At 41.6% G+C, this 24218-nt stretch overlaps 1 protein-coding gene across 1 annotated transcript in view; it reads right to left on the bottom strand.

Annotated features, from left to right (window-relative positions):
* Positions 1 to 21945, bottom strand: part of NYX (nyctalopin) — a 40461-nt gene extending 18516 nt beyond the window's left edge. The window contains exons 1-2 of the mRNA XM_077299472.1: positions 21783 to 21945; positions 20681 to 20758 (exon numbers count right to left, since the gene is read on the bottom strand). Of these exons, the coding sequence (XP_077155587.1) occupies positions 20681 to 20702 (22 nt within the window). The 5' untranslated portion in view covers positions 20703 to 20758; positions 21783 to 21945. The remainder of the gene's footprint in view (positions 1 to 20680; positions 20759 to 21782) is intronic.
* Positions 21946 to 24218: the final 2273 nt, after the last annotated feature.

The following is a 24218-nucleotide window of genomic DNA, read 5'->3' as shown; positions in this document are numbered from 1 at the left end:
TTGATTTAGTAGGTGCAGACTATAGCATGGGGCTGCGGGGCAGTGTGGAGGCCGACTAGGTTGAGAGAATCTCCGCTCGCTCAGCACTGTGTGTGAGCGGGGACCGCGTACTCCTGGCGTGCCCCAGCCGGAAGCAACGCCGGAGCCGTAGCGGTATTTGTTGGGGGCGTGGTACCTGATGTGACGTCACAGGGTAGGAGGGCGGGCTTTAGACAGGGCAACCAATCCGACGCGTTTCGAAGGATACACTCCTTCTTCGTCAGGGATGGAGTTCCCTGTCTGGCCCGACCTTATATGGACTACGCCTTCCTTGATCCTAGCCTGCCTGGACAGCCTGCATATTGATTCACCCACGTGTTACTTTTTGCAGCACTATATTGTGGTATAAATTAAAATATGACATGTATGTTCTGCGCTTATGTCAAGCTTGAGTGGTGATAGATAGGACCACTTGGTTACTCTTTAAGTGGAACCATGAAAGACTGTACCAAAGTTTACTGCTTAGAGATACACCATTATGTCCCATATTGCTAAAGAAAGGAAAGGGGAGGGGGAAGATTAAATAGAAAGGGGGTTAGTGGTCATAATGTTATGGCGATTAAAAATCATAATTTATTTCAAGTGAAAATAAAAACCTTACATTTTAAGAACCCCTATATGGGTTAAACACATATAATCATAAAATTACTCATTTACTTACGAGTGGATAAAAACATAAAATTATTACGCGTATCTGGAAAAGTGCTGTAGCTTATTAATGGTCATAGGTTGTATGATCACCAGAAAAAATCCCCACATACGCCTATGGCCGCCTAATAATATATTATTAATAAAATATTAATAAAAACTCGTATTAGGCTATTCGGGTAACATGCACACTTAAGGTTACCCTCTAGTAATTAAAACGCATACAGTTCTATTTCTTGGTTTAAACCTTTGGGGGCCAGGGTGTCCAGTGTGAAAATCCACTTGGATTCAATCCTGGACATTACCTTAATAAAATCTCCCCCCCTAGGGTTTTGCTGAACTGTTTGGATCCCACAAAACGTGATATTGGTACATGATCGGTTATGCTTTTCCACAAAGTGGCGGGATAAAGGGTGCCCAGTGAAGCCCTTCTGAATGTTGTCCAAATGTTCTTTTATTCTCACTTTTAGTGGTCTTTTTGTGCGGCCCACATACATTTTATTACACGGACATGTGAGTGTGTAGATAACCCCTGCTGTTTCACATGAAATTTTGTTCTTGATAAGAAAACTCTTTGTACCGCTTGAATCCTTAAATGTATTCTGAATATGCCTCTTATGACATGTCCGCTTACAGCATGAACAACAACCACATGCCATAAATCCCTGATTACGTGGATTTGCCAATATACTAGATACGTCTCTCCTTAACATAATCGGTTTTGTGGTTGGTGCCAAGAGAAGACCCAGATTTTGCGCCTTTGTATAGACAAATCTGGGGTTTTTGGGTAAGAGGTCTCCAATGCACTTATCACTTTGTAGAATCGGCCAATGTTTCCTAACTATACTTATAAATTTTTTAGACCCTGAATGGAATTGGGTTACTATAGGTAGTTTATTTATTTGTTGATGAATATTTGGAGAAGGATTCTTTATACTTGCTTTATGGACCAGGCTTTCCCTAGAAACCTGGCTCACTGTATACCTGGCTAGATCCAAGGTTTGTACATCGTACCCCTTGGCTTCAAATTGTTCAGTAATATATGCCGATTCTTCAATATAATCTTTCAGATCTGTACAGTTCCTCCTAATACGGGTAAATTGGCCTTTAGGGATGTTTGTCAACCAGACTGGGAGGTGACAGCTTGTCATCTGTATAAAACTATTAGAGTCAACCTCCTTGTGAAAACATTTGGTCTTTAATGAATCGTTTTCCACATAGATAGTTAAGTCTAGAAAGTTGACTTGGAAGTTACTGATGGTAGGCAGGGGCGGACCTACCGCCGGTTCAACCGGTGCAGCCGCACCGGGGCCCGGAGGTGGAGGGGGGCCCTTGCAGGCAGGGACATACAGGGGCCCGGCTTTGTGCTGCTGCAGTAGATCGGTGCACGGGTGCAGGCCCCGCACTGTATTAGCAGTGTACAAGTGCTGGCCGGCATCCTCCTATTGCAGACACAGCAGGAGCCTGTGTGTCTGCTGATCTGACGTCACCTGCGTGCCGGAGAGGAGAGATGAAGTTAGTAGAAAGCCATGGGGTCCCGGGCAGGAGGTATGTGACGGGCTTCATCTCACTCCTGCTTTCTTATCTGCTTTCTGTAGATCTCTCTGTACTGTGAGATTTATTGCACCACCTTAAGGGTATGTGCACACGTTGCGGATTTCTTGCAGAAAATTCCTGAAGAAAACCGGAAATTTTCTGCAAGAAATCCGCATTTTTTTTTTTGCGTTTTTTTTCCGTTTTTTTCGCGTTTTTTTAGCATTCTGCAAGCGTAATTAGCTTGCAGAATGCTAAAGTTTTCCCTGCGATCTGTAGCATCGCTTGGAAAACTGACTGACAGGTTGGTCACACTTGTCAAACATAGCGTTTGACAAGTGTGACCAACTTGTTACTATAGATGCTGCCTATGCAGCATCTATAGTAAAAGATAGAATGTTTAAAAATAATTAAAAAAATAAAAAAATGCTTATACTCACCCAGACATCTCACCGGCGTCCGTTCCGTATAGCTGGTCTGTGCGCACAGGACCTTCCGTGACGTCACGGTCACGTGAGCGGTCACATGACCGCTCACGACCAATCACAGGACAGTGACGTCATTCGGCGAGGTCCTTCAGCGCACACCAGGTACAGAAACCGAACGGCAGCGTGCGAGGAGGCGGCAAGACATCGAGGGTGAGTATAGGACTGTTTATTATTTTATTTCTTATTTTTTGACCACTTATATGGTGCCCAGTGCGTGGAGGAGAGTCTCCTCTCCTCCACCCTGGGTACCAACCGCATATAATCTGCTTACTTCCCGCATGGTGTGCACAGCCCCGTGCGGGAAGTAAGCAGATCAATGGACCCCTAGGTGTGCGGAATCCCTGCAATTCCGCATTTTTAATGAACATGTTGCTTTTTTTTCCGCTATGCGATTTTTTCGCGGAAAAAATCGCAACATTTGCACCAAAAATGCGGAATACCCTGTAAATAATAGGAGGCTTATGTAAGCGTTTTTTTCGCGTTTTTATCACGTTTTTATAGCGAAAAAACGCGAAAAAAACGCTAACAATCCTGAACGTGTGCACATGGCCTAAGTTTACATACAGATAAGGTCCCGGCTCCAGTGTCACCCGATCTGCATGTAAGCTGAAGCTGCAGCAATAAGTCACAGTGATCCTCACCCTGCACTGTGTGACCCTGAGCCCGGCTCCAGGACATCCCACATTATATATCAGATATATATTTGTACTATGTGCACATATATAGTGTTATGTGCACTGAGCACTGACCAGGCTGCAGGAACTCACATTATAATATAGTATATTATAATGTGAGTTCCTGCAGCCTGGTCAGTGCTCAGTGTATATAACACTATATATGTGCACATAGTACAGTGCGCGGCCATTATACAGTATGGAGCATCATGTGCGGTCATTATACAGTATGGAGCCTCATGTGCGGTCATTATACAGTATGGAGCCTCATGTGCGGTCAATATACAGTATGGAGCATCATGTGCAGTCATTATACAGTATGGAGCATCATGTGCGGTCAATATACAGTATGGAGCATCATGTGCGGTCAATATACAGTATGGAGCATCATGTGCGGTCATTATACAGTATGGAGCATCATGTGCGGTCAATATACAGTATGGAGCATCATGTGCAGTCATTATACAGTATGGAGCATCATGTGCGGTCAATATACAGTATGGAGCATCATATGTGGCCATTATACAGTATGGAGCATCATGTGCGGTCATTATACAGTATGGAGCATCATGTGCGGTCATTATACAGTATGGAGCATCATGTGCGGTCATTATACAGTATGGAGCCTCATGTGCGGTCATTATACAGTATGGAGCATCATGTGCGGTCATTATACAGTATGGAGCATCATGTGCGGTCAATATACAGTATGGAGCATCATATGTGGCCATTATACAGTATGGAGCATCATGTGCGGTCATTATACAGTATGGAGCATCATGTGCGGTCATTATACAGTATGGAGCATCATGTGTGGCCATTATACAGTATGGAGCATCATGTGCGGTCATTATACAGTATGGAGCATCAAGTGCAGTCATTATACAGTATGGAGCATCATATGTGGCCATTATACAGTATGGAGCATCATGTGCGGTCATTATACAGTATGGAGCATCAAGTGCAGTCATTATACAGTATGGAGCATCATGTGCGGTCAATATACAGTATGGAGCATCATGTGCAGTCAATATACAGTATGCAGCATCATGTGCGGTCAATATACAGTATGGAGCATCATGCGCGGCCATTATACAGTATGGAGCATCATGTGCGGTCATTATACAGTATGGAGCATCATGTGCAGTCATTATACAGTATGGAGCATCATGCGCGGCCATTATACAGTATGGAGCATCATGTGCGGCCATTATACAGTATGGAGCATCATGTGCGGTCATTATACAGTATGCAGCATCATGTGCGGTCAATATACAGTATGGAGCATCATGCGCGGCCATTATACAGTATGGAGCATCATGTGCGGTCATTATACAGTATGGAGCCTCATGTGCAGTCATTATACAGTATGGAGCATCATGTGCGGTCATTATACAGTATGGAGCATCATGTGCGGTCATTATACAGTATGGAGCATCATGTGCGGTCAATATACAATATGGAGCATCATGTGCGGCCATTATACAGTATGGAGCATCATGTGCGGTCATTATACAGTATGGAGCATTATCTGCGGTCATTATACAGTATTGACCATCATGTGTGGCCATTATACAGTATGGAGCACTGTGTGGCCATATTTTTTTATTTATAATTATTCTTTATGAAAGTGTGATCAGCAGTGCTAAATGGGTGTGGTTGTGACGTGGATATGGGTGTGACTAGTTATGAATGGGTGTGGCCAGAGGCGTGGCCTAAAATTTGCCGCGGCGCGCTTTGCGCGCCGCAAGCTTTGTCCCTCTTTCCCATCTTCAAAACTTGGGAGGTATGATGCTGGGCAGGGAGGGGGGCCCAGACACATTTCTTGCACAGGGGCCCAAGGCTGTCAGTGTCCGCCACTGATGGTAGGAGTATACTCCAGACCAAACTCGTTATTGTTGAGATTGGAAATGAAAAGATTGAGTTCAGTTGGTGTGCCCTCCCAAATAAACAAAATATCGTTGATTAAACGACGCCAAAGTTTCAAACCTGTTTGAAGCAAGCCTTCCTTGAAAATGATCAGTTTAGATCCTCAAAGGATTGTGTACATATAAGTCCGGACAAGACCTCCCCGAATAGTCCACCCGATGATAGCCCGTACTTCAAGCGAGCTTACTATTTGAATACATGTACGCACTGTATGTGATAGCAGGAGTGAGCACCGCGTGGAGGATATCAGCCGTCCTGCTTGAGAGCGATGTTATGCTTGATTTAGTAGGTGCAGACTATAGCATGGGGCTCTGATTCCAGCCTACTTAAAGGACACTACACATACTATACAAACTCTGGAATCCATTACTTGGCAAAGCCATTACATTCTAGGTACATTAGATATTAAATCGTTGTACACTGTAATTAATCAGGAGAAAGGTTGTGAGTCAGCACACCTATTTTTACATTCTTTAGGCATATACGAGGAATCCCAAATACAATTCCTCCTAGAAAGCATAGAGTTCATACTCCAACATAACTATTTCAAATATGAAGAACAGTACTACCTGCAAACGTGGGGCACCGCGATGGGCACACGTTTTGCGCCCAGTTACGCGAATCTGTATGTGGGTAACTGGGAGAAACAACACATTTTCAAGGAAGGCTTGCTTCAAACAGGTTTGAAACTTTGGCGTCGTTTTATCGACGATATTTTGTTTATTTGGGAGGGCACATCAACTGAATTCAATCTTTTCATTTCCAATCTCAACAATAACGAGTTTGGTCTGGAGTTTACTCCTACCATCAGTAACTTCAAAGTCAACTTTCTAGACTTAACTATCTATGTGGAAAACGATTCATTAAAGACCAAATGTTTTCACAAGGAGGTTGACTCTAATAGTTTTATACAGATGACAAGCTGTCACGTCCCAGTCTGGTTGACAAACATCCCTAAAGGCCAATTTACCCGTATTAGGAGGAACTGTACAGATCTGAAAGATTATATTGAAGAATCGGCATATATTACTGAACAATTTGAAGCCAAGGGGTACGATGTACAAACCTTGGATCTAGCCAGGTATACAGTGAGCCAGGTTTCTAGGGAAAGCCTGGTCCATAAAGCAAGTATAAAGAATCCTTCTCCAAATATTCATCAACAAATAAATAAACTACCTATAGTAACCCAATTCCATTCAGGGTATAAAAAATTTATAAGTATAGTTAGGAAACATTGGCTGATTCTACAAAGTGATAAGTGCATTGGAGACCTCTTACCCAAAAACCCCAGATTTGTCTATACAAAGGCGCAAAATCTGGGTCTTCTCTTGGCACCAACCACAAAACCGATTATGTTAAGGAGAGACGTATCTAGTATATTGGCAAATCCACGTAATCAGGGATTTATGGCATGTGGTTGTTGTTCATGCTGTAAGCGGACATGTCGTAAGAGGCATATTCAGAATACATTTAAGGATTCAAGCGGTACAAAGAGTTTTCTTATCAAGAACAAAATTTCATGTGAAACAGCAGGGGTTATCTACACACTCACATGTCCGTGTAATAAAATGTATGTGGGCCGCACAAAAAGACCACTAAAAGTGAGAATAAAAGAACATTTGGACAACATTCAGAAGGGCTTCACTGGGCACCCTTTATCCCGCCACTTTGTGGAAAAGCATAACCGATCATGTACCAATATCACGTTTTGTGGGATCCAAACAGTTCAGCAAAACCCTAGGGGGGGAGATTTTATTAAGGTAATGTCCAGGATTGAATCCAAGTGGATTTTCACACTGGACACCCTGGCCCCCAAAGGTTTAAACCAAGAAATAGAACTGTATGCGTTTTAATTACTAGAGGGTAACCTTAAGTGTGCATGTTACCCGAATAGCCTAATACGAGTTTTTATTAATATTTTATTAATAATTTATTATTAGGCGGCCATAGGCGTATGTGGGGATTTTTTCTGGTGATCATACAACCTATGACCATTAATAAGCTACAGCACTTTTCCATATACGCGTAATAATTTTATGTTTTTATTCACTCGTAAGTAAATGAGTAATTTTATGATTATATGTGTTTAACCCATATAGGGGTTCTTAAAATGTAAGGTTTTTATTTTCACTTGAAATAAATTATGATTTTTAATCGCCATAACATTATGACCACTAACCCCCTCTCTATTTAATCTTCCCCCTCCCCTTTCCTTTCTTTAGCAATATGGGACATAATGGTGTATCTCTAAGCAGTAAACTTTGGTACAGTCTTTCATGGTTCCACTTAAAGAGTAACCAAGTGGTCCTATCTATCACCACTCAAGCTTGACATAAGCGCAGAACATACATGTCATATTTTAATTTATACCACAATATAGTGCTGCAAAAAGTAACACGTGGGTGAATCAATATGCAGGCTGTCCAGGCAGGCTAGGATCAAGGAAGGCGTAGTCCATATAAGGTCGGGCCAGACAGGGAACTCCATCCCTGACGAAGAAGGAGTGTATCCTTCGAAACGCGTCAGATTGGTTGCCCTGTCTAAAGCCCGCCCTCCTACCCTGTGACATCACATCAGGTACCACGCCCCCAAAAAACACCGCTACGGCTCCGGCTCCTGCGTTGCTTCCGGCCGGGGCACGCCAGGAGCACGCGGTCCCCGCTCACACACAGTGCTGAGCGAGCGGAGATTCTCTCAACCTAGTCGGCCTCCACACTGCCCCGCAGCCCCATGCTATAGTCTGCACCTACTAAATCAAGCACAACATCGCTCTCAAGCAGGACGGCTGATATCCTCCATGCGGTGCTCACTCCTGCTATCACATACAGTGAGTACATGTATTCAAATAGTAAGCTCGCTTGAAGTACGGGCTATCATCGGGTGGATTATTCGGGGAGGTCTTGTCCGGACTTATATGTACACAATCCTTTGAGGATCTAAACTGATTATTGTACTACTGTGTTTGCCAATTTCTAGGACCTTTAGTACTACTATTTTACAAGCGCAGGTGACCTATTTATTTGTACTTCAAAAATTAGCAAAAGTCTCCAAATAATAAGTGTATATCAGCTTCTCATAAATTTGACAGAACTCAACAGGATTCCTTAGGAGCTGAAAATGTTTTCTAATCCCCAAAAGTGAAAATGTTGACACTTACTAGCATAGAAAGTTTCGATGAATCTATGCAAAACAATATATCTTAGAAACGGGATGAGCAACTTTTTTTTGCCTGATGACCCCATTGTCATATTTTAAAGGGGTCTCCAATAAAACTGTTTGGGTCACAGTTATAATTTTTTTTTCTCATTTTTAAGCATATATGTGGTGTGGTGATAACGGAAGTACAAAACTCTTTGTTTTGATTGATTGATCATTTAGATGTTATGGCCCATACTAACAGCAATGATTAATCTCTGTGCCTGAGTCATCACAATGCCATACATTTATTACACTCAAACTAGCTGATCCCCTATGATATAGCTAGGGCACACCTGATTTGAATTTTGGTGCCATGATTTGCTTGGATCACTGTTTGGCATTATTATTGGAGCTCTTTGACTGGACATTTTTGGAGGGTTTGGAGGGTTCAGTATTTGGCAGTTTCATGAAGGTCCTGCAGCTGGCAGTGCTATGAGGTCCCTCTGGCTGGATTTGCTATGATTACCCTGTTGCTGTAAGTGTTATGGGGGTCCTTTCTATATTTGCTGATAGAGATGAGCTGTAGTACTGCACACAACCTGTGGACAGGTGTGGCGCTAGTAAAAAAAAATCATGTTTTTCTAATCCTGTTAAGTCTTACTAAATGCATATTGGTATAGTCCAGCTCACCTTGGGTGAGGCTGTCAACGATTCTCCACCTGGAAATGTCACTTCTGCCCCTTGTGGCCAAAGATTGCATAGCAGATAGAATATTTTCCAGCTTTTGGCACTCACAATAAATCTAAGCATGATATAGTTTCCTATTCATTTCAGACTAAAAAAGTCCTTAATCATAGATAAAATCCATGATACAATGTAAGAATAAGCTGGAAAATCTTCTGTTTGTTATAAAGTCTTTCTACTATAGCAGGTTAAATCTGTAATAAACTACCATTTCAGAATAATTGTAATTCTGAAAGTGACATTCATTAGAGTCATCAGTGCTTAACTGATATTGAGAATGTCATACATGGTAAGCGCTGTTTCATTACATTATGCCTGGCATTAATATGCCTGGCATTTGCAGAATTAAATGAACTGGCTGTCAATATAGGGTGAGGAGGATTAGAATGTACCAGAGCTTTAGGAACGCAGACAAAATCCCTGAGAGAAGATTTATGATACATTTCACAGTGGAGCAGCTGTTCCCTTCCACAAGTATCAGTACAAGATACATCATGAAAACACCTAAATTATGTGGAGAGTTAAATAATGAGGGTTACAGAAAATAATTAGTATAGGTTTCAAAGCTTGATTGTGTATTATGTGCCTTGTGACCGTACATTGTGCTGCATCCAGTGAGGCTGCAGAACTGACTGTCTGATCAAAGTGTTGGAAAATGATTATATTATTTATAGAGCAGAGTCTCAGTATATCCAATGTGATGCATTTAGCAGAGTCTTGGTGTATCCTACATGATGTATACAGTACAGTCACAGTGCAATGTATGTGATGTGTACAGTAGAGTCTCTGTATATCCTATGTGATGTACTCAGCGGAGTCTTAGTGTACTGTATGTGTACAGCAGCACCTTGGTGTATCCTGTGTCATGTATTCGGCAGAGTCTTGATATATCCTATGTGATGTATACAGCAGTCTTGATATATCCTATGTGATGTATACAGCAGTCTTGATATATCCTATGTGATGTATACAGCAGAGTCTTGATATATCCTATGTGATGTATTCGGCAGAGCCTCGGTGCATGATATATGATGTTTTCAGCAGTGTCTCACTGTATCCTATATGATTTAAACAGCAGTCTCATTGTGTCCAATTTGATGCATTCATCAGAGTCATGGTGTATCCCCTGTGATGTACACAGCGCAGTCTCAGTGCATCATATGTGATATGTACAGCAGAGTCTCAGACTTTCCTATGTGATGTGTACAGCAGAGTCTTACTATATCCTATGTGATGTATACAGCAGTTTTAATGTATCCTTTTTGATGTACACAACAGAGTCTTGGTGTATCCTATGTGATGTATTGTGATGTATTCAGCAGAGTCCCTGTGTATCCTATGTGACGTATACAGTAGAGTCTCTGTATATTCCATATGATGTATACAGCAGAGTCTCAGTTTATCTTGGTGATTTATAAAGCAGAGTCTCAATGTATCCTATGTGATGTGTACAGCAGTATCACAGTGTATCTTATGTGATGTATAAAGCACAGTCTCAGTGTATCATATTTGATGTATCCATCAGCGTCTCGGTTTATTCTGGGGATATATAAAGCACAGTCTCAGTGTATCCTATGTGATGTATACAGCAGTCTCCGCAGATGGGCAACTGATACAAAATGAAATGACCTGGCTCTCAGAAGCCAATTTCTTCAGGGCCTTACTGAAAGGTTGAAATATGCTTTGGCAGTGTATGAAACCCCTAAGTCCTTGGGGGCTGCTATGTCATTGGCTATACGTGTTGATAGGTGGGTAAGACCACCTTCTCCAGAGCCTCCTTTTCGGGGTATTGCCCCTTTGCCAGGTGAGCGGCTTGACGGTGAACCAGTTCTGTGCAAGGTGGAGGAACCCATGCAGTTAGGGGGTAACTCTGCATCGTACATTTCCCCGGAGATTCGCAAAAAGAAGGGAGGTTTTTTTGCGGAAAAAATGAACATTTTATTGGGGCCTGTCCTTTGATGCCTAAGCAAAAGGAGACTCGTTTAACCCTTAGTCCTCTGGAGTTGAATAAGCAAGGGGTGCATTTATTGTTAACCTGCAGTTCCCGGTTTGTCCTGACAGCAGAGGTGGTGCTGGATAGCAAAATCGAAGAGATTTCTGTGTTTCATGACAGTGGAGCGGGAGTCAGCATGGCTGATGCTGAGTTTGCTAGAATTCATGGGATTGCTTGCTGTACTTTAGCTAAGCCCATTCCCATCTTCACCATTGACTCAGCACCCCTTGCACAGATTGTACATAATGTAAGACTAAAGGTACCTTCACACTAAACGACTTTGCAGGGATAACGACGGCGATCCGTGACGTCGCAGCGTCCTGGATAGCGATATCGTTGTGTTTGACACGCAGCAGCGATCTGGATCCCGCTGTGATATCGCTGGTCGTTGCTGAAAGTTCAGAACTTTATTTGGTCGTCAGATCGCCGTGTATTGTTGTGTTTGACAGCAAAAGCAACGATGCCAGTGATGTTTTACAATGGCAACCAGGGTAAATATCGGGTTACTAAGCGCAGGGCCGCGCTTAGTAACCCGATATTTACCCTGGTTACCATTGTAAAAGTAAAAAAAAAAAACACTACATACTCACCTTCTGATGTCTGTCACGTCCCCCGGCGTCCGCGCTGCTGCTCAGAGCTTCCTGCACTGAATGTGTCAGTGCCGGCCGGAAAGCAAAGCACAGCGGTGACATCACCGCTCTGCTGTTAGGGCCGGCACTTACAGAGTGCAGGGAAGCGGACGCCGGGGGACGCGAATGTAAGTATGTAGTGTTTGTTTTTTTACATTTACACTGGTAACCAGGGTAAACATCGGGTTACTAAGCGCGGCCCTGCGCTTAGCAACCCGATGTTTACCCTGGTTACCCGGGGACTTCGGAATCGTTGGTCGCTGGAGAGCTGTCTGTGTGACAGCTCTCCAGCGACCACACAGCGACGCTGCAGCGATCGGCATCGTTGTCGATATCGCTGCAGCGTCGCTTAGTGTGAAGGTACCTTTAGGGTGGAGATGGTTCATTGTGAGATAATTCCTTGCTATGTCCTGGGCGGTCTTCCCACCCCAATTGTATTGGGTCTTCCCTGGTTGGTGGCACATAATTCGTTGGTGGATTTGGCAAGCCAGGGAGATCGTTGAGTGGAGATCTTACTGCCATGAGAACTATTTAAGGATTTAATTGCGGAAAGTCAATAATTTTTTTATTTTTATATATCGGACAAAAAAAATTTTCATTGTGTGCGGGGCTAGTAACAGCAAAAACATAACAATGAACATCATGCATTTACAGTCAACCAACGAAAGACAGCAGCAAATAGTAAGGGATCTAGATAGGATGTTTCAGGAAAAAGACCATTTTCTCAAAGCATCTTTGCATTGAAAACCACAATGGATATGACACCATTTTTAAGATGGTGTGTGACCAAAAGGGTTTGTGCGCACTGTGCTTTTCAGGATTTATTGGAGCAGAAACTGAACAAAAACTCTCCAAGTCTTCCTCAAAAACTCAAAACTTCTAAAAAACTTGGCATTTCTGCGAAGCAACCCACTTGTACAGCTGAAGTCACTTCAGGAAAATGACAGCGGCGCTTTTATAGGTGGATTCTAGGTGGTAAGGACCTCAAAAAGATGCTGTGTGCACATTTCATGTGCACAGCCTTAGGGTATGTGCACAGCCTTAGGGCATGTGCACGGCCTTAGGGTATGTGCACGGCATTAGGGTATGTGCACATGCTGTCAAATCTGCCAAGGTTTTCCCAAGCAAACCAAAAGCTGGAGGTCTTTTTCCTGAAACAGCCTTCCTATTAGCTTTGCCAACATTTTTTGTAACACTGAAGTGTGGCACTCCAGGAGTTCGGGTACCACAGTAGTGCTGCCTTCCTCTCGGTAGTGCTGTGCCTGGAGAGAAGAGGGATCCTTTTGGTAGGTAATCTCACACACAACACCTTCTAACTCCAGGCCAGGAGGGGAAGCTCTAAACCCGGTTTTAGGGCAGCTTCCTTGGATAAAGATCCTGGTCTGGAGGAGGAGTCAGTCAGTTCAGTCTAGTTCAGTCTGGAGAGTGGACATAGACAGGAGAGGAGCACAGTGAAAAGGAAGAAAGGCTCAGAGGGGAACTGCTACCGAGCACCCTCAGAGCCTGAGCGCAGAGGCCGGGTACCATGAGCCCGAGGTCGTGGGAGACTATAAGTCGCACGACAGAACTGGAGGGCATAAGACTATACGTAAATTGCCCATATTAAGCCTGTGGTACAGCAGCATTCTGGAGCCTGGAGTCACCATGCAGAGACCCCAGAAGGAACGGCTCAAGCTGCCTACCATACAGGTACTGTCCCAGGACAGGAAAGAATGAGGGCCTTGTTAGGATTCTTCAGGCAGCAAGGGACTAATAGTGAGCGCAAAGTGGAAGGCTCTCAACCTGACCTGCCAAGGGGAATTCTTGTTTTGGGGCTGCCTGGACTCCTTCTGTACCTGTTGCCGGTGCCCTGGACTGTGGCCTGCTACCAACAGTAAACCAGGTAAAGACTGCAACCCTGAGTCCTCTGTTAATTACTGGCAACACATCATCCCTGCCATACACCTTGGGAGCCCTGGGGACCCCGCTTCACCTGTGGGAAGTGTCGCCATCCAGCCACCATACCATCACCCCAGAGGACCCCTTTAAGTGGCGTCGGTCCCTACTGACCGAGAACCATAGGTGGCATCACGAAAATAGGCTTTCACAATACCCCTTAAAAGACCGCTCCCCTTTAATTGAGTCCCAGGGCCACGGACCGGGTCGCAGCCACCGTGACATCCCCTTTAAGAGCGACCGGACTCGGTACCGAGTACCCCACTGCCCTTTTGCACGACTCAGAAGCGGTTAAAAGAAGTGACATGCTCATTTTTTGAGCGGCTTCTACTAGGAAACCACCCGCTCACTATGCATCAAAGTCTAGAGGGAAAGCTGCCATGGGCAGAGCTGCCACAAGAGTGGTAGCAAATCTGCTGGTGATGCCACATCCAAAAAAATGACTGCCGCCATTATTCTGATGCGGCTTCATCTGGTAAAACTCAGCAGCTACAGCTGCATTCAAATGACCAAGTGCAAACCACAAATCCTCCTCAAAAACTCTTTTTATTTGAGGTTTTTTAGGCAAAACTAAGCAGAACCTCCAAGTCTCGGTAGAGTTTTTTATTTTTTTGGAAGATTTGGAGAGTTTCCTTTCATTTTTCGCTCAGTTTCTCCTCCAAAAACTCCTGAAATACTCTGTGTGCACATAGACCACGATTTGTGCACAGTGAGCCTTTTTACTGAGTTTTTGGAGCAGAAATTGGCTGTGTGCACACAAAGTGTTATTACAGTGTTTAATAAGCAGAAACTGAGCAAAACCTCCAAGTTTTTTAGGAGTTTTTTTGTTCTGAGTAGGATTAAAGGTATGTTCACAAGGTGTCATTGAGACACTGGTGCAGCGGCTGAGTTTTCCCCCACAAAGCCTTCATTCTGGATGTTAGAAGCTGGAGAAAAGTGGATAAATCCACCCTGCCAACTATACCAAAAGCAGAAAGAGAATGTAGAGATTCAAATTTTTTTATTTTTCAGTCAATATAGCTGTGTGAGGGCTTGTTTTTGCGGGATGAGTTGTACTTTTGAAGGACACCATTGGTTTTATCATATCATGTACTGGAAAGTGGGAAAAAAAAATTCAAAGTGCTGTGAAAATGCAAAACAAAAGTGCAATTCCACAATTTAGTTTTTTTCTGTTTGTTTTTTTACCAAGTTCACTAAGTGCTAAAACTGCCAACTGAAATGCCATTATGATTCTACAAATCATAACAGGTTCACTCTTCAGATGGCTTCAGCTCGGTAGCTTTTAATGAAGATATAAGGGAAAAGACTCCAGTGACGGATGGAGCCACAGCAAAAATGATTACAAAATCACTGGTGGAATGGATTCAGGAAAAAAAGCTCCCAGTTGTTTTGCAGCCTTTTAATTGGACAGTGCCCACTTTGAAGCAGATTCCAATGTAAACCTTTCCAAAGTGGTGACATGCACTTTTTCCCCCCCCAACATTTTTTTCAAAACGCCTTCAGTGGAAAAAAGAATAATGTGTGCAATTAGGCTTTAGATACCTTTAAATATTGTTTTCTTTTATGATAGCCCAGGAAAGGCCATTGCAAGTATAAAAACAAGGTGATTTGAGGCATCATTGTATATTTATTTAATGTGATTTTTTTTATAGATCAATTTAGGTTTCTAAATCAAAGAATGTTATCTTTCCCTACAGAATTTTAAAAAGGTATCATTTTATTTTGAAAAGATGATTCTGGGAGAAATCGATAGTGTAAAGTTTTAAACTTTGACATCTATGAAAGATGGAATCATCCATAACTGTCATTTCCATGGAAACAGCTGGAGCAAATAAGGTCATTTACAATGTGCATGTACTGAAGTACAAAAGCATATGAAGAAATATAAAGGGAACAAACTGATTAGAAAAAAATAGAATGTATATGTTTCATTCCTCTGCAGTAAGCGCTTTCAGGAAACATCCAACCTGAAAATTCTAGAGAGAGGTTTTCTGAATGGTTCATGGTCAGAACTCTATGTACTATTCATTTAGAATATTTTGTTTATTAAATCCATGCTACACCTACAAAAATACAATTCTTATTCTGACAGCAAGGTGCATAGAGAGAGAGAGGCTCTCATCACATGAAGAAACCTCCTAAACAATAGGCAATGCAGCAATTACTCTTTGTGACGAACCCGCACTGCCACCAAGCCTGACGTCAATATTACATCAGAAGGATCACGTAATATGGCTCCCCATTTGCACTAACATGACGTCACCCCCGGGGACACGTAAGGTCACCCACTGTCCACACGAGCACAGGGAAGCAGAGGGAGTGAGAGAATGTGGCCCACGAGTCACTGACGTGGCACCACAATCACTCACAACCCTGTCAGGCAGAAAGGCCCCTTTCACTAGCACAAGTGAAAACACCTGGTCATCCTGGTAGGACTGCCACCAGTTCCTGGTTAGGTATAAGCCCAGTCCATTTACGGGACTATATGGGGTCAGAAACCAGCCCTGGTAGCATGGACAGTTATGCAGAGAAACCGATGTGTGTTCGTGGATTGAGATAAAAGAACAGACCAAGGTTAAATTATATATTCAATTGCCTTAAGGGCACACTAGACAATGCGCTATATTCACAATGATTACACATATACAATGGTCATATATGCAAATACAAACAGTGGTAGTACAAAAGATATAAGCAGATAGATCATGTCAATTAGCAGCTGAAAACTCCAAAACTGATGATGGGTCATAACTCCTTAATGGATGATCCTAAGAGGTTTTGGTGCCATCGTATCTGGCTGGGCCCCTGCTACGCATTGAGACAAAATGCAGCTTTGCTACCTGGCTCCTACTAGCAAAAATCTATAAGGAAAATACATAATGAGAATGGAAATACCAACCAAAGTGACACCATTCTAAAAACTGCACTCCTCAAGGTGCGCAAAACCACATTCAAGAAGTTTATTAACCCTTCTGGTGCTTCACAGGAATTTTTGGAATGTTTAAAAAAAAATTAACATTTAATTTTTTTCACAAAAAAAATATTTCAAATCCAATTTTTTTAGGGTAACAGGAGAAATTGGACCCCAAAAGTTATTGTGCAATTTGTCCTGAGTACGCTATTACCCCATATGTGGGGGTAACCACTGTTTGGGCGCATGGCATGGTTATAAGTATTCAGACCCTTTGCTCAGGCATATTTAAGTCACATGCTGTCTATTTCCTTGTGATCCTCCTTGAGATGGTTTTACTCCTTCATTGGAGTCCAGCTGTGCTTAATTAAACTGATAGGACTTGATTTGGAAAGGCACACACCTGTCTATATAAAACCTCACAGCCCACAGTGAATGTCAGACCAAATGAGAATCATGAAGTCAAAGGAACTGGCCAGGGAGCTCAGAGACAGAATTGTGACAAGGCACAGATCTGACCAAGGTTACAACAACATTTCTGCAGTACTCAAGGTTCCTAAGAGCACAATGGCCTCCATAATCCTTAAATGGAAGAAGATTGGGACCACTGAAAGTCTTCCTAGACCTGGCCGTCCAGTCAAACTGAGCAAACATGGGAGAGGAGCCATGGTGAGAGAGGTAAAGAAGGACCACAAGATCACTGTGGCTGAGCTCCAGAGATGCAGTAGGGAGATGGGAGAAAGTTCCATAAAGTCAACTATCACTGCAGCCCTCCACCAGTCAGGCCTTTATGGCAGAGTGGCCTGACGGAAGCCTCTCCTCAGTGCAAGACATATGAAAGCCAGCATAGAGTTTGCTAAAAAACACATGAAGGACTCTAAGACTATGAGAAATAAGATTCTCTGGTCTGATGAGACGAAGATAGACATTTTTGGTGATCATTCTAAGCGGTATGTGTGGAGAAAACCAGGCACTGCTCATCACCTGCCAAATACAATCACAACAGTGTAACATGGTGGTGGCAGCCTCATGCTATTTGGGTGTTTTTCAGCTGCAGGGACAGGACGACTGGTTGTCATTGAAGGAAACATGAATCCGTCCAAGTACAGAGATATCCTGGATGAAAACCTCTTCCAGAGTGCTTTGGACCTCAGACTTGGCCTAAGGTTCACCTTCCAACACGACAATGACCCTAAGTACACAGCTAAAATAACAAAGGAGTGGCTTCAGAACAACTCTGTGACCATTCTTGACTGGCTCATTTGGTCTGACATGCACTGTGAGCTGTGAGGTCTTATATAGACAGGTGTGTGCATTTCCAAATCAAGTCCTATCAATTTAATAAAACACAGCTGGACTCCAATGAAGGAGTAGAACCATCTCAAGGAGGATCACAAGGAAATGGACAGCATGTGACTTAAATATGCCTGAGCAAAGGGTCTGAATACTTATAACCATGTGATATTTCAGTTTTTCTTTTTTAATAAATTTGCAAAAATTTCTACATTTGTTTTTTTCAGTCAAGATGGGGTGCAGAGTGTACATTAATGAGAAAAAACTGAACTTTTTTGAATTTACCAAATGGCTGCAATGAAACAAAGAGTGAAAAATTCAAAGGTGTCTGAATACTTTCCGTACCCACTGTATATTCACCTTACTATGTAAACTGAAGTCTCAACGCTGCATATGTGCACTATGCTGTAATGTGCGAGATATAATCTCAATTTTGTGGTACACCAGAATATCAGTTTTACTTATGGATTAAAAAATATTGAATTTTAATGCAAGATTCTGTTTCCCGCTGTATCACTCTTTTTTTTTTTTTAATTTAAAGGGGTCTGAATACTTTCCGTACCCACTGTAGAGCGACTGTATTATTCAAAATTGATAACCTGAGATCATTCTGACTGCATTTGTCTACCTCTAGGGCGAGATACTTTAAATTTATGCTGATATTATTGAACTGGGAGCCATTTATATGTGTATACAGAGCGCTTCATATAAAAAAAAAAGTTTTTCACCGTTTAGGAAATAAATATCCAATATAGTTAATGCACGTAGTGAATTGATGGAGGGTGCACTTAAATGGATCTCAGTTGGCTAATGGATGCACACAATATAGATATAGCAAAAAAATTATGTTCTACTACTCGTCTTCAAAAGAAAAAAATCTATGCATTTATTCCATGAAATTAAAAGCCAATGTGATAAAATACAAAAACATCCAAGCCAATGTAGGCATTTGTGGCTCATATGGCTATGTTCTCAATTTAGATGCTTTTTATTTTAATTATTGGATTTTAATCTCATGGAATAAAGGAAATATAATTAGAATTTTGAAGTTGAATGCTGGAACTTCGCTTTTCCAATCAGTGAGTTTCCAGTATAATGGCAGCATAAGCCAACCAGTGACCCTACAGCCGTTTTATTTCCCTAAATCTTCAGTAGGTAGGCCACTGTAAATCTGAGTTAAATCCAATAATCCAGAAAATGTCATAATGTGAAAGAATTTATGGAATCAAACCGAACAACTTTATAATTCATGTTATTTTGCATTGCATTTTTTGGGGCAGAAATAGGAGTCATGACCAATACATTCACAGATCCCTTCACTCACACTGATCCTCCTTGTTGCTGTATGATCAACTATAACAAGGCTCCTGTGAAAGGCCAACTTGTCACATCTGGCATCCATGTCCATAGTTACATCAAAGACCATTTTACTTAACGTGTGCTTAGTTCATGAATTGGGCCAAATGTGAACATGTCTCCATATAGTTTGTGGGCATTTAAATCATTGATAGACTATAATAGTTAGGTGTGAATGGAGCCTTAAAAAGGACTAGAAGGGAAGGATATAAAATACAGGGTGATTCACTCTCTACTTTACCTGGAAAAATTGCTACAACTTCCAAAAGAGAATGTCGAACATACTGACATTTAGACTGTACATACTTTGTTTCATGAGAAATGAGTCCAATGAATCTAGGTGACAGTGACAAGAAATATCTTCAAACCAAGTGGTCTCGCCGACTTGTCACTCTGTCTCCACTATGAGATAGACTTGCTGCACACCTTCCTTCACTTCGGTAGTTTATGTGTGGTGCTTGCATTTCACTCCTGATGAATTCCTTCTTAGTTTACCAATGTGCAGATACAGTTTGAAGGAGTGTGTCTTCATTGTGAATAAATATTGGAAAATGGAGTTCCTAAAGAGGTGCCAAAGTGAGTTTCAAAAGACATTTGCAGGTCGAAATCCATTGTTCAAACCGTGTATTCTGTCATAGGTAAATAAGCTGGAACGTATAGGAACATTACTGGATAGGCATGATGGAGGACGTCCAGAAATGTCTGAGGATACAATTCAAGATGTGAAAAAGTGACTTCGGGCTCCTACACGTAAATTGTTGCGCAGGCTTTACCAGGAGACAGGCATGTTGTATTCCACATGTCAACGAGCGGCCAAGATTATGTTTGCCAGTGCAGAGTCACAGTACTGATTTAACACCATTGGACTATTTCCTTTTGGGGCCATTTGAAAGGTTGGGTGTACAGAAACACTGAGAGAACATACAGCGAGAAATTCAGGCTATGACTCCAGATGTTCTGCAGAATAAATTCAACAACATGGAACAGCGCATGCAGGTGTTCTTGGATGCGAAACGGGGACATTTTCAACACTTGTTTAAAACATCAATTATTCATGAACCAAGGTATGTATAGTCCAAATTTCAGTACGATAGATCGTATCTTTAAGAAGTTAGAAGTTTTCCGAGTAAAGTAGCGAGTGAATTATAATATTATAATTCTTAAGCAACTCAACATTTTGGTATAATTATTGAAATTTCAAAATGTCCATAATGATTTTATAGTTTTTATACTGCAGTTGTAAATTCCTTATTGGACTATATGGTTAAAAATTTATATTGACATGACTGCTGTAATTTGCCGAGGAAACCCAACTAGATGACAAATTGTTTATTTCATGCAGATAATGTGAAAATAAATAAAAGTCTTACCAATGAAGATGTTGACAAACATTTTCTTCTTCCATTAGACCAAAGCATTTCAGAAATATTTTGAAAAGGGACCTTTATCTGAAACACAGTGGATAGAAACAGTCTGTGAAATTGCAGTGCTTGTATATATCTGATAGATCTGATACGAGAAGCAATAGGAAAAAAACTGAAATGGAGAAGGTATAGATTTGATATTAGAAAAAAGCTTTTTGACAGTGATGGTGATCAATGAGTGGAACAGGCTGCCAGGAGAGGTGGTGAGTTCTCCTTCAATGGAAGTCTTCAAACAGAGGCTGGACAGACATCTGTCTGAGATGGTTTAGTGAATCCTGCATTAAGCAGGCGGATGGACACGATGACCCTTGAGGTCCCTTCCAACTCTAACATTCTATGTAATATTCTCTTGCATCCTGTAGCAGCTTACAACACACATGTATAAAAATGTATTATGACTGTATAGTAATAATGGACAATGAAAACTGATTAATATATTGATAGTAACTTATACTATTGAAATTGCCCAGTGATGATGTAGAGTTCAATGGTTGGATTTTGTACTAAAATCAACAAAAAAGTTTTGTCAACAAAAAAGAAATGTTAGAAATAAAAATACCACCTCCAATTCTTTCTATATATATTGTACAATACTATATAAATGGACTAATTATTTAATGTTTGCGTAGTCTCTTTACTCTCAGACGGTTTTGTTGGTCTCTTATAGAACATGTTTACCCAGATCTGTATTAGCTGCTCAAATCCGCTATTCGCTGGCATATGCCCAGGTTTGCCTGATGCCGATGCGAGAATTATCTCTATATCTTAAACATATATTAATGTGTGCAATAATGTCTTATAAGAACTAAAGAAAAACATTAATTAGACTGAAGTCTCTCTAGTGCATATCTTTCCTTAACAACTACAGGAAAAAAATAAAACAAATCAACATTTAGGCAAATAAATGTAATAACTCAGTGTTGCTCTTTCCCAATATTTTACAACATTTCCATAACATGGTATTTAGCAGTAACATTATCTATAAACTTAATCTTAGACAATTGATGTTAAACGGAACATTTTATATGGAACTGATTAATCATCGTACCTAGTTTTGTGGCTGTGTGCTCCTGTCGTTTCATGTCTCAGAATGATCCTTCTCTCCCTTGCATGCCCATCCATTTGGATTGTTCCTCTCTGAAAATGATCATTTAATGGCCCTTAAATCCTTAGTATCAAATAAGGATTAGGAGGAAATGTAAGAATGTGATTGCCTGAACAGCAAGATACAGATTGTTGACAAATCAATCCGGTCTATGCCTGAAATAATATCACAGCCTTTTTTGGCTTTGAGCCATGCAGTCAGTACTGTATTGCTATATATCCAGACGAATGAGAACAAACAAACATACTGTAAGTTGCATAATGCAAATTAAGTTGATATTTAGTGATTTTTGATTACTTAAAAAGTATAATAAAAATGGTTTAATGTTAAAAATAGATATTAACAATATACAATCAAGACCTGTATTTTATTCTATAGCATGTATCTAGTGTCTTCTTTTCATGAAATCCAGGACCTTCATTATTATGGTAAAGGAACTGTTCACTATTTCAAGTCTAGGGTGGTCAAAAAGTATAAAGAAAATGATGCTCCTCTACTGGAACTATCTACTCCTTTGTACAGATGACGTTGCACATACCTCTCCCCACAAGTACCTCTCCCCACCAGTGATCAGTGGTCTTTAAGTTTCCTCTTCTGACAGGGAGTCAGGTGACCACCACCTGCCGTTTTTCTGTCATTCAAATTTGGAGATTCCTTCCAATTATGAAGGCAAACCATACTTTTTAACCAAACTGGCACATTAATAAAAATATCTTGATGTTTCATTGTATTGCACAGAACCCCATTAAGTTACATAGCTGCAGGGGCGGACACTGACAGCTTGTGCCCCTGTGAAAGAAATGTGTCTGGGATCCCCCTCTTTATGGTGACAAAGCTATATATATATATATATATATATAGTACAGACCAAAAGTTTTGACACGCCTTCTCATTTAAAGATTTTTCTGTATTTTCATGACTATGAAAATTGTACATTCACACTGAAGGCATCAAAACTATGAATTAACTTGATGAGCTTCAAGAGGTAGCCACCGGGAACGGTCTTCCAACAACCTTGAAGGAGTTCCCAGAGATGCTTAGCACTTGTTGGCCCTTTTGCCTTCACTCTGCAGTCCAGCTCACCCCAAACCATCTCGATTGGGTTCAGGTCTGGTGACTGTGGAGGCCAGGTCATCTGGCGTAGCACCCCATCACTCTCCTTCTTGGTCAAATAGCCCTTAGACAGCCAGGAGGTGTGTTTGGGGTCATTGTCCTGTTGAAAAGTAAATGATGGTCCAACTAAACACAAACCGGATGAAAGAGCATGCCGCTGCAAGATGCTGTCGTAGCCATGCTGGTTCAGTATGCCTTCAATCTTGAATAAATCCCCAACAGTGTCACCAGCAAAGCACCCCACACCATCACACCTCCTCCTCCATGCTTCACGGTGGGAACCAGGCATGTAGAGTCCATCCGTTCACCTTTTTTGCGTCGCACAAAGACACGGTGGTTGGAACAAAAGATCTCAAATTTGGACTCATCAGACCAAAGCACAGATTTCCACTGGTCTAATATCCATTCCTTGTGTTCTTTAGTCTAAACAAGTCTCTTCTGCTTGTTGCCTGTCCTTCACAGTGGTTTCCTAGCAGCTATTTTACCATGAAGGCCTGTTGCACAAAGTCTCCTCTTAACAGTTGTTGTAGAGATGTGTCTGCTGCTATAACTCTGTGTGGCATTGACCTGGTCTCTAATCTGAGCTGCTGTTAACCTGCGATTTCTGAGGCTGGTGACTCAGATAAACTTATCCTCAGAAGCAGAGGTGACTCTTGGTCTTCCTTTCCTGGGGCGGTCCTCATGTGAGCCAGTTTCTTTGTAGCACTTGATGGTTTTTGCCACTGCACTTGGGGATACTTTCAAAGTTTTCCCAATTTTTCGGACTGACTGACCTTCATTTCTTAAAGTAATGATGGCCACTCTTTTTTCTTTACTTAGCTGCTTTTTTCTTGCCATAATACAAATTCTAACAGTCTATTCAGTAGGACTATCAGCTGTGTATCCACCAGACTTCTGCACAACACAACTGATTGTCCCAACCCCATTTATAAGGCAAGAAATCCCACTTATTAAACCTGACAGGGCACACTTGTGAAGTGAAAACCATTCCCGGTGACTACCTCTTGAAGCTCATCAAGAGAATGCCAAGAGTGTGCAAAGCAGTCATCACAGCAAAAGGTGGCTACTTTGAAGAACCTAGAATATAAGACATAATTTCAGTTGTTTCACACTTTTTTGTTAATTATATAATTCCGCATGTGTTAACCCCTTCATGACCCAGCCTATTTTGGCCTTAATGACCTTGCCGTTTTTTGCAATTCTGACCAGTGTCCCTTTATGAGGTAATAACTCAGGAACGCTTCAACGGATCCTAGCGATTCTGAG

This window comes from Ranitomeya variabilis, chromosome 3 (genome assembly GCF_051348905.1).
Source record: "Ranitomeya variabilis isolate aRanVar5 chromosome 3, aRanVar5.hap1, whole genome shotgun sequence".
NCBI classification, from domain to species: domain Eukaryota; kingdom Metazoa; phylum Chordata; class Amphibia; order Anura; family Dendrobatidae; genus Ranitomeya; species Ranitomeya variabilis.
The sequence above is the reverse complement of the archived record's forward strand: the minus strand, read 5'-3'. Positions and strand labels throughout refer to the sequence as shown.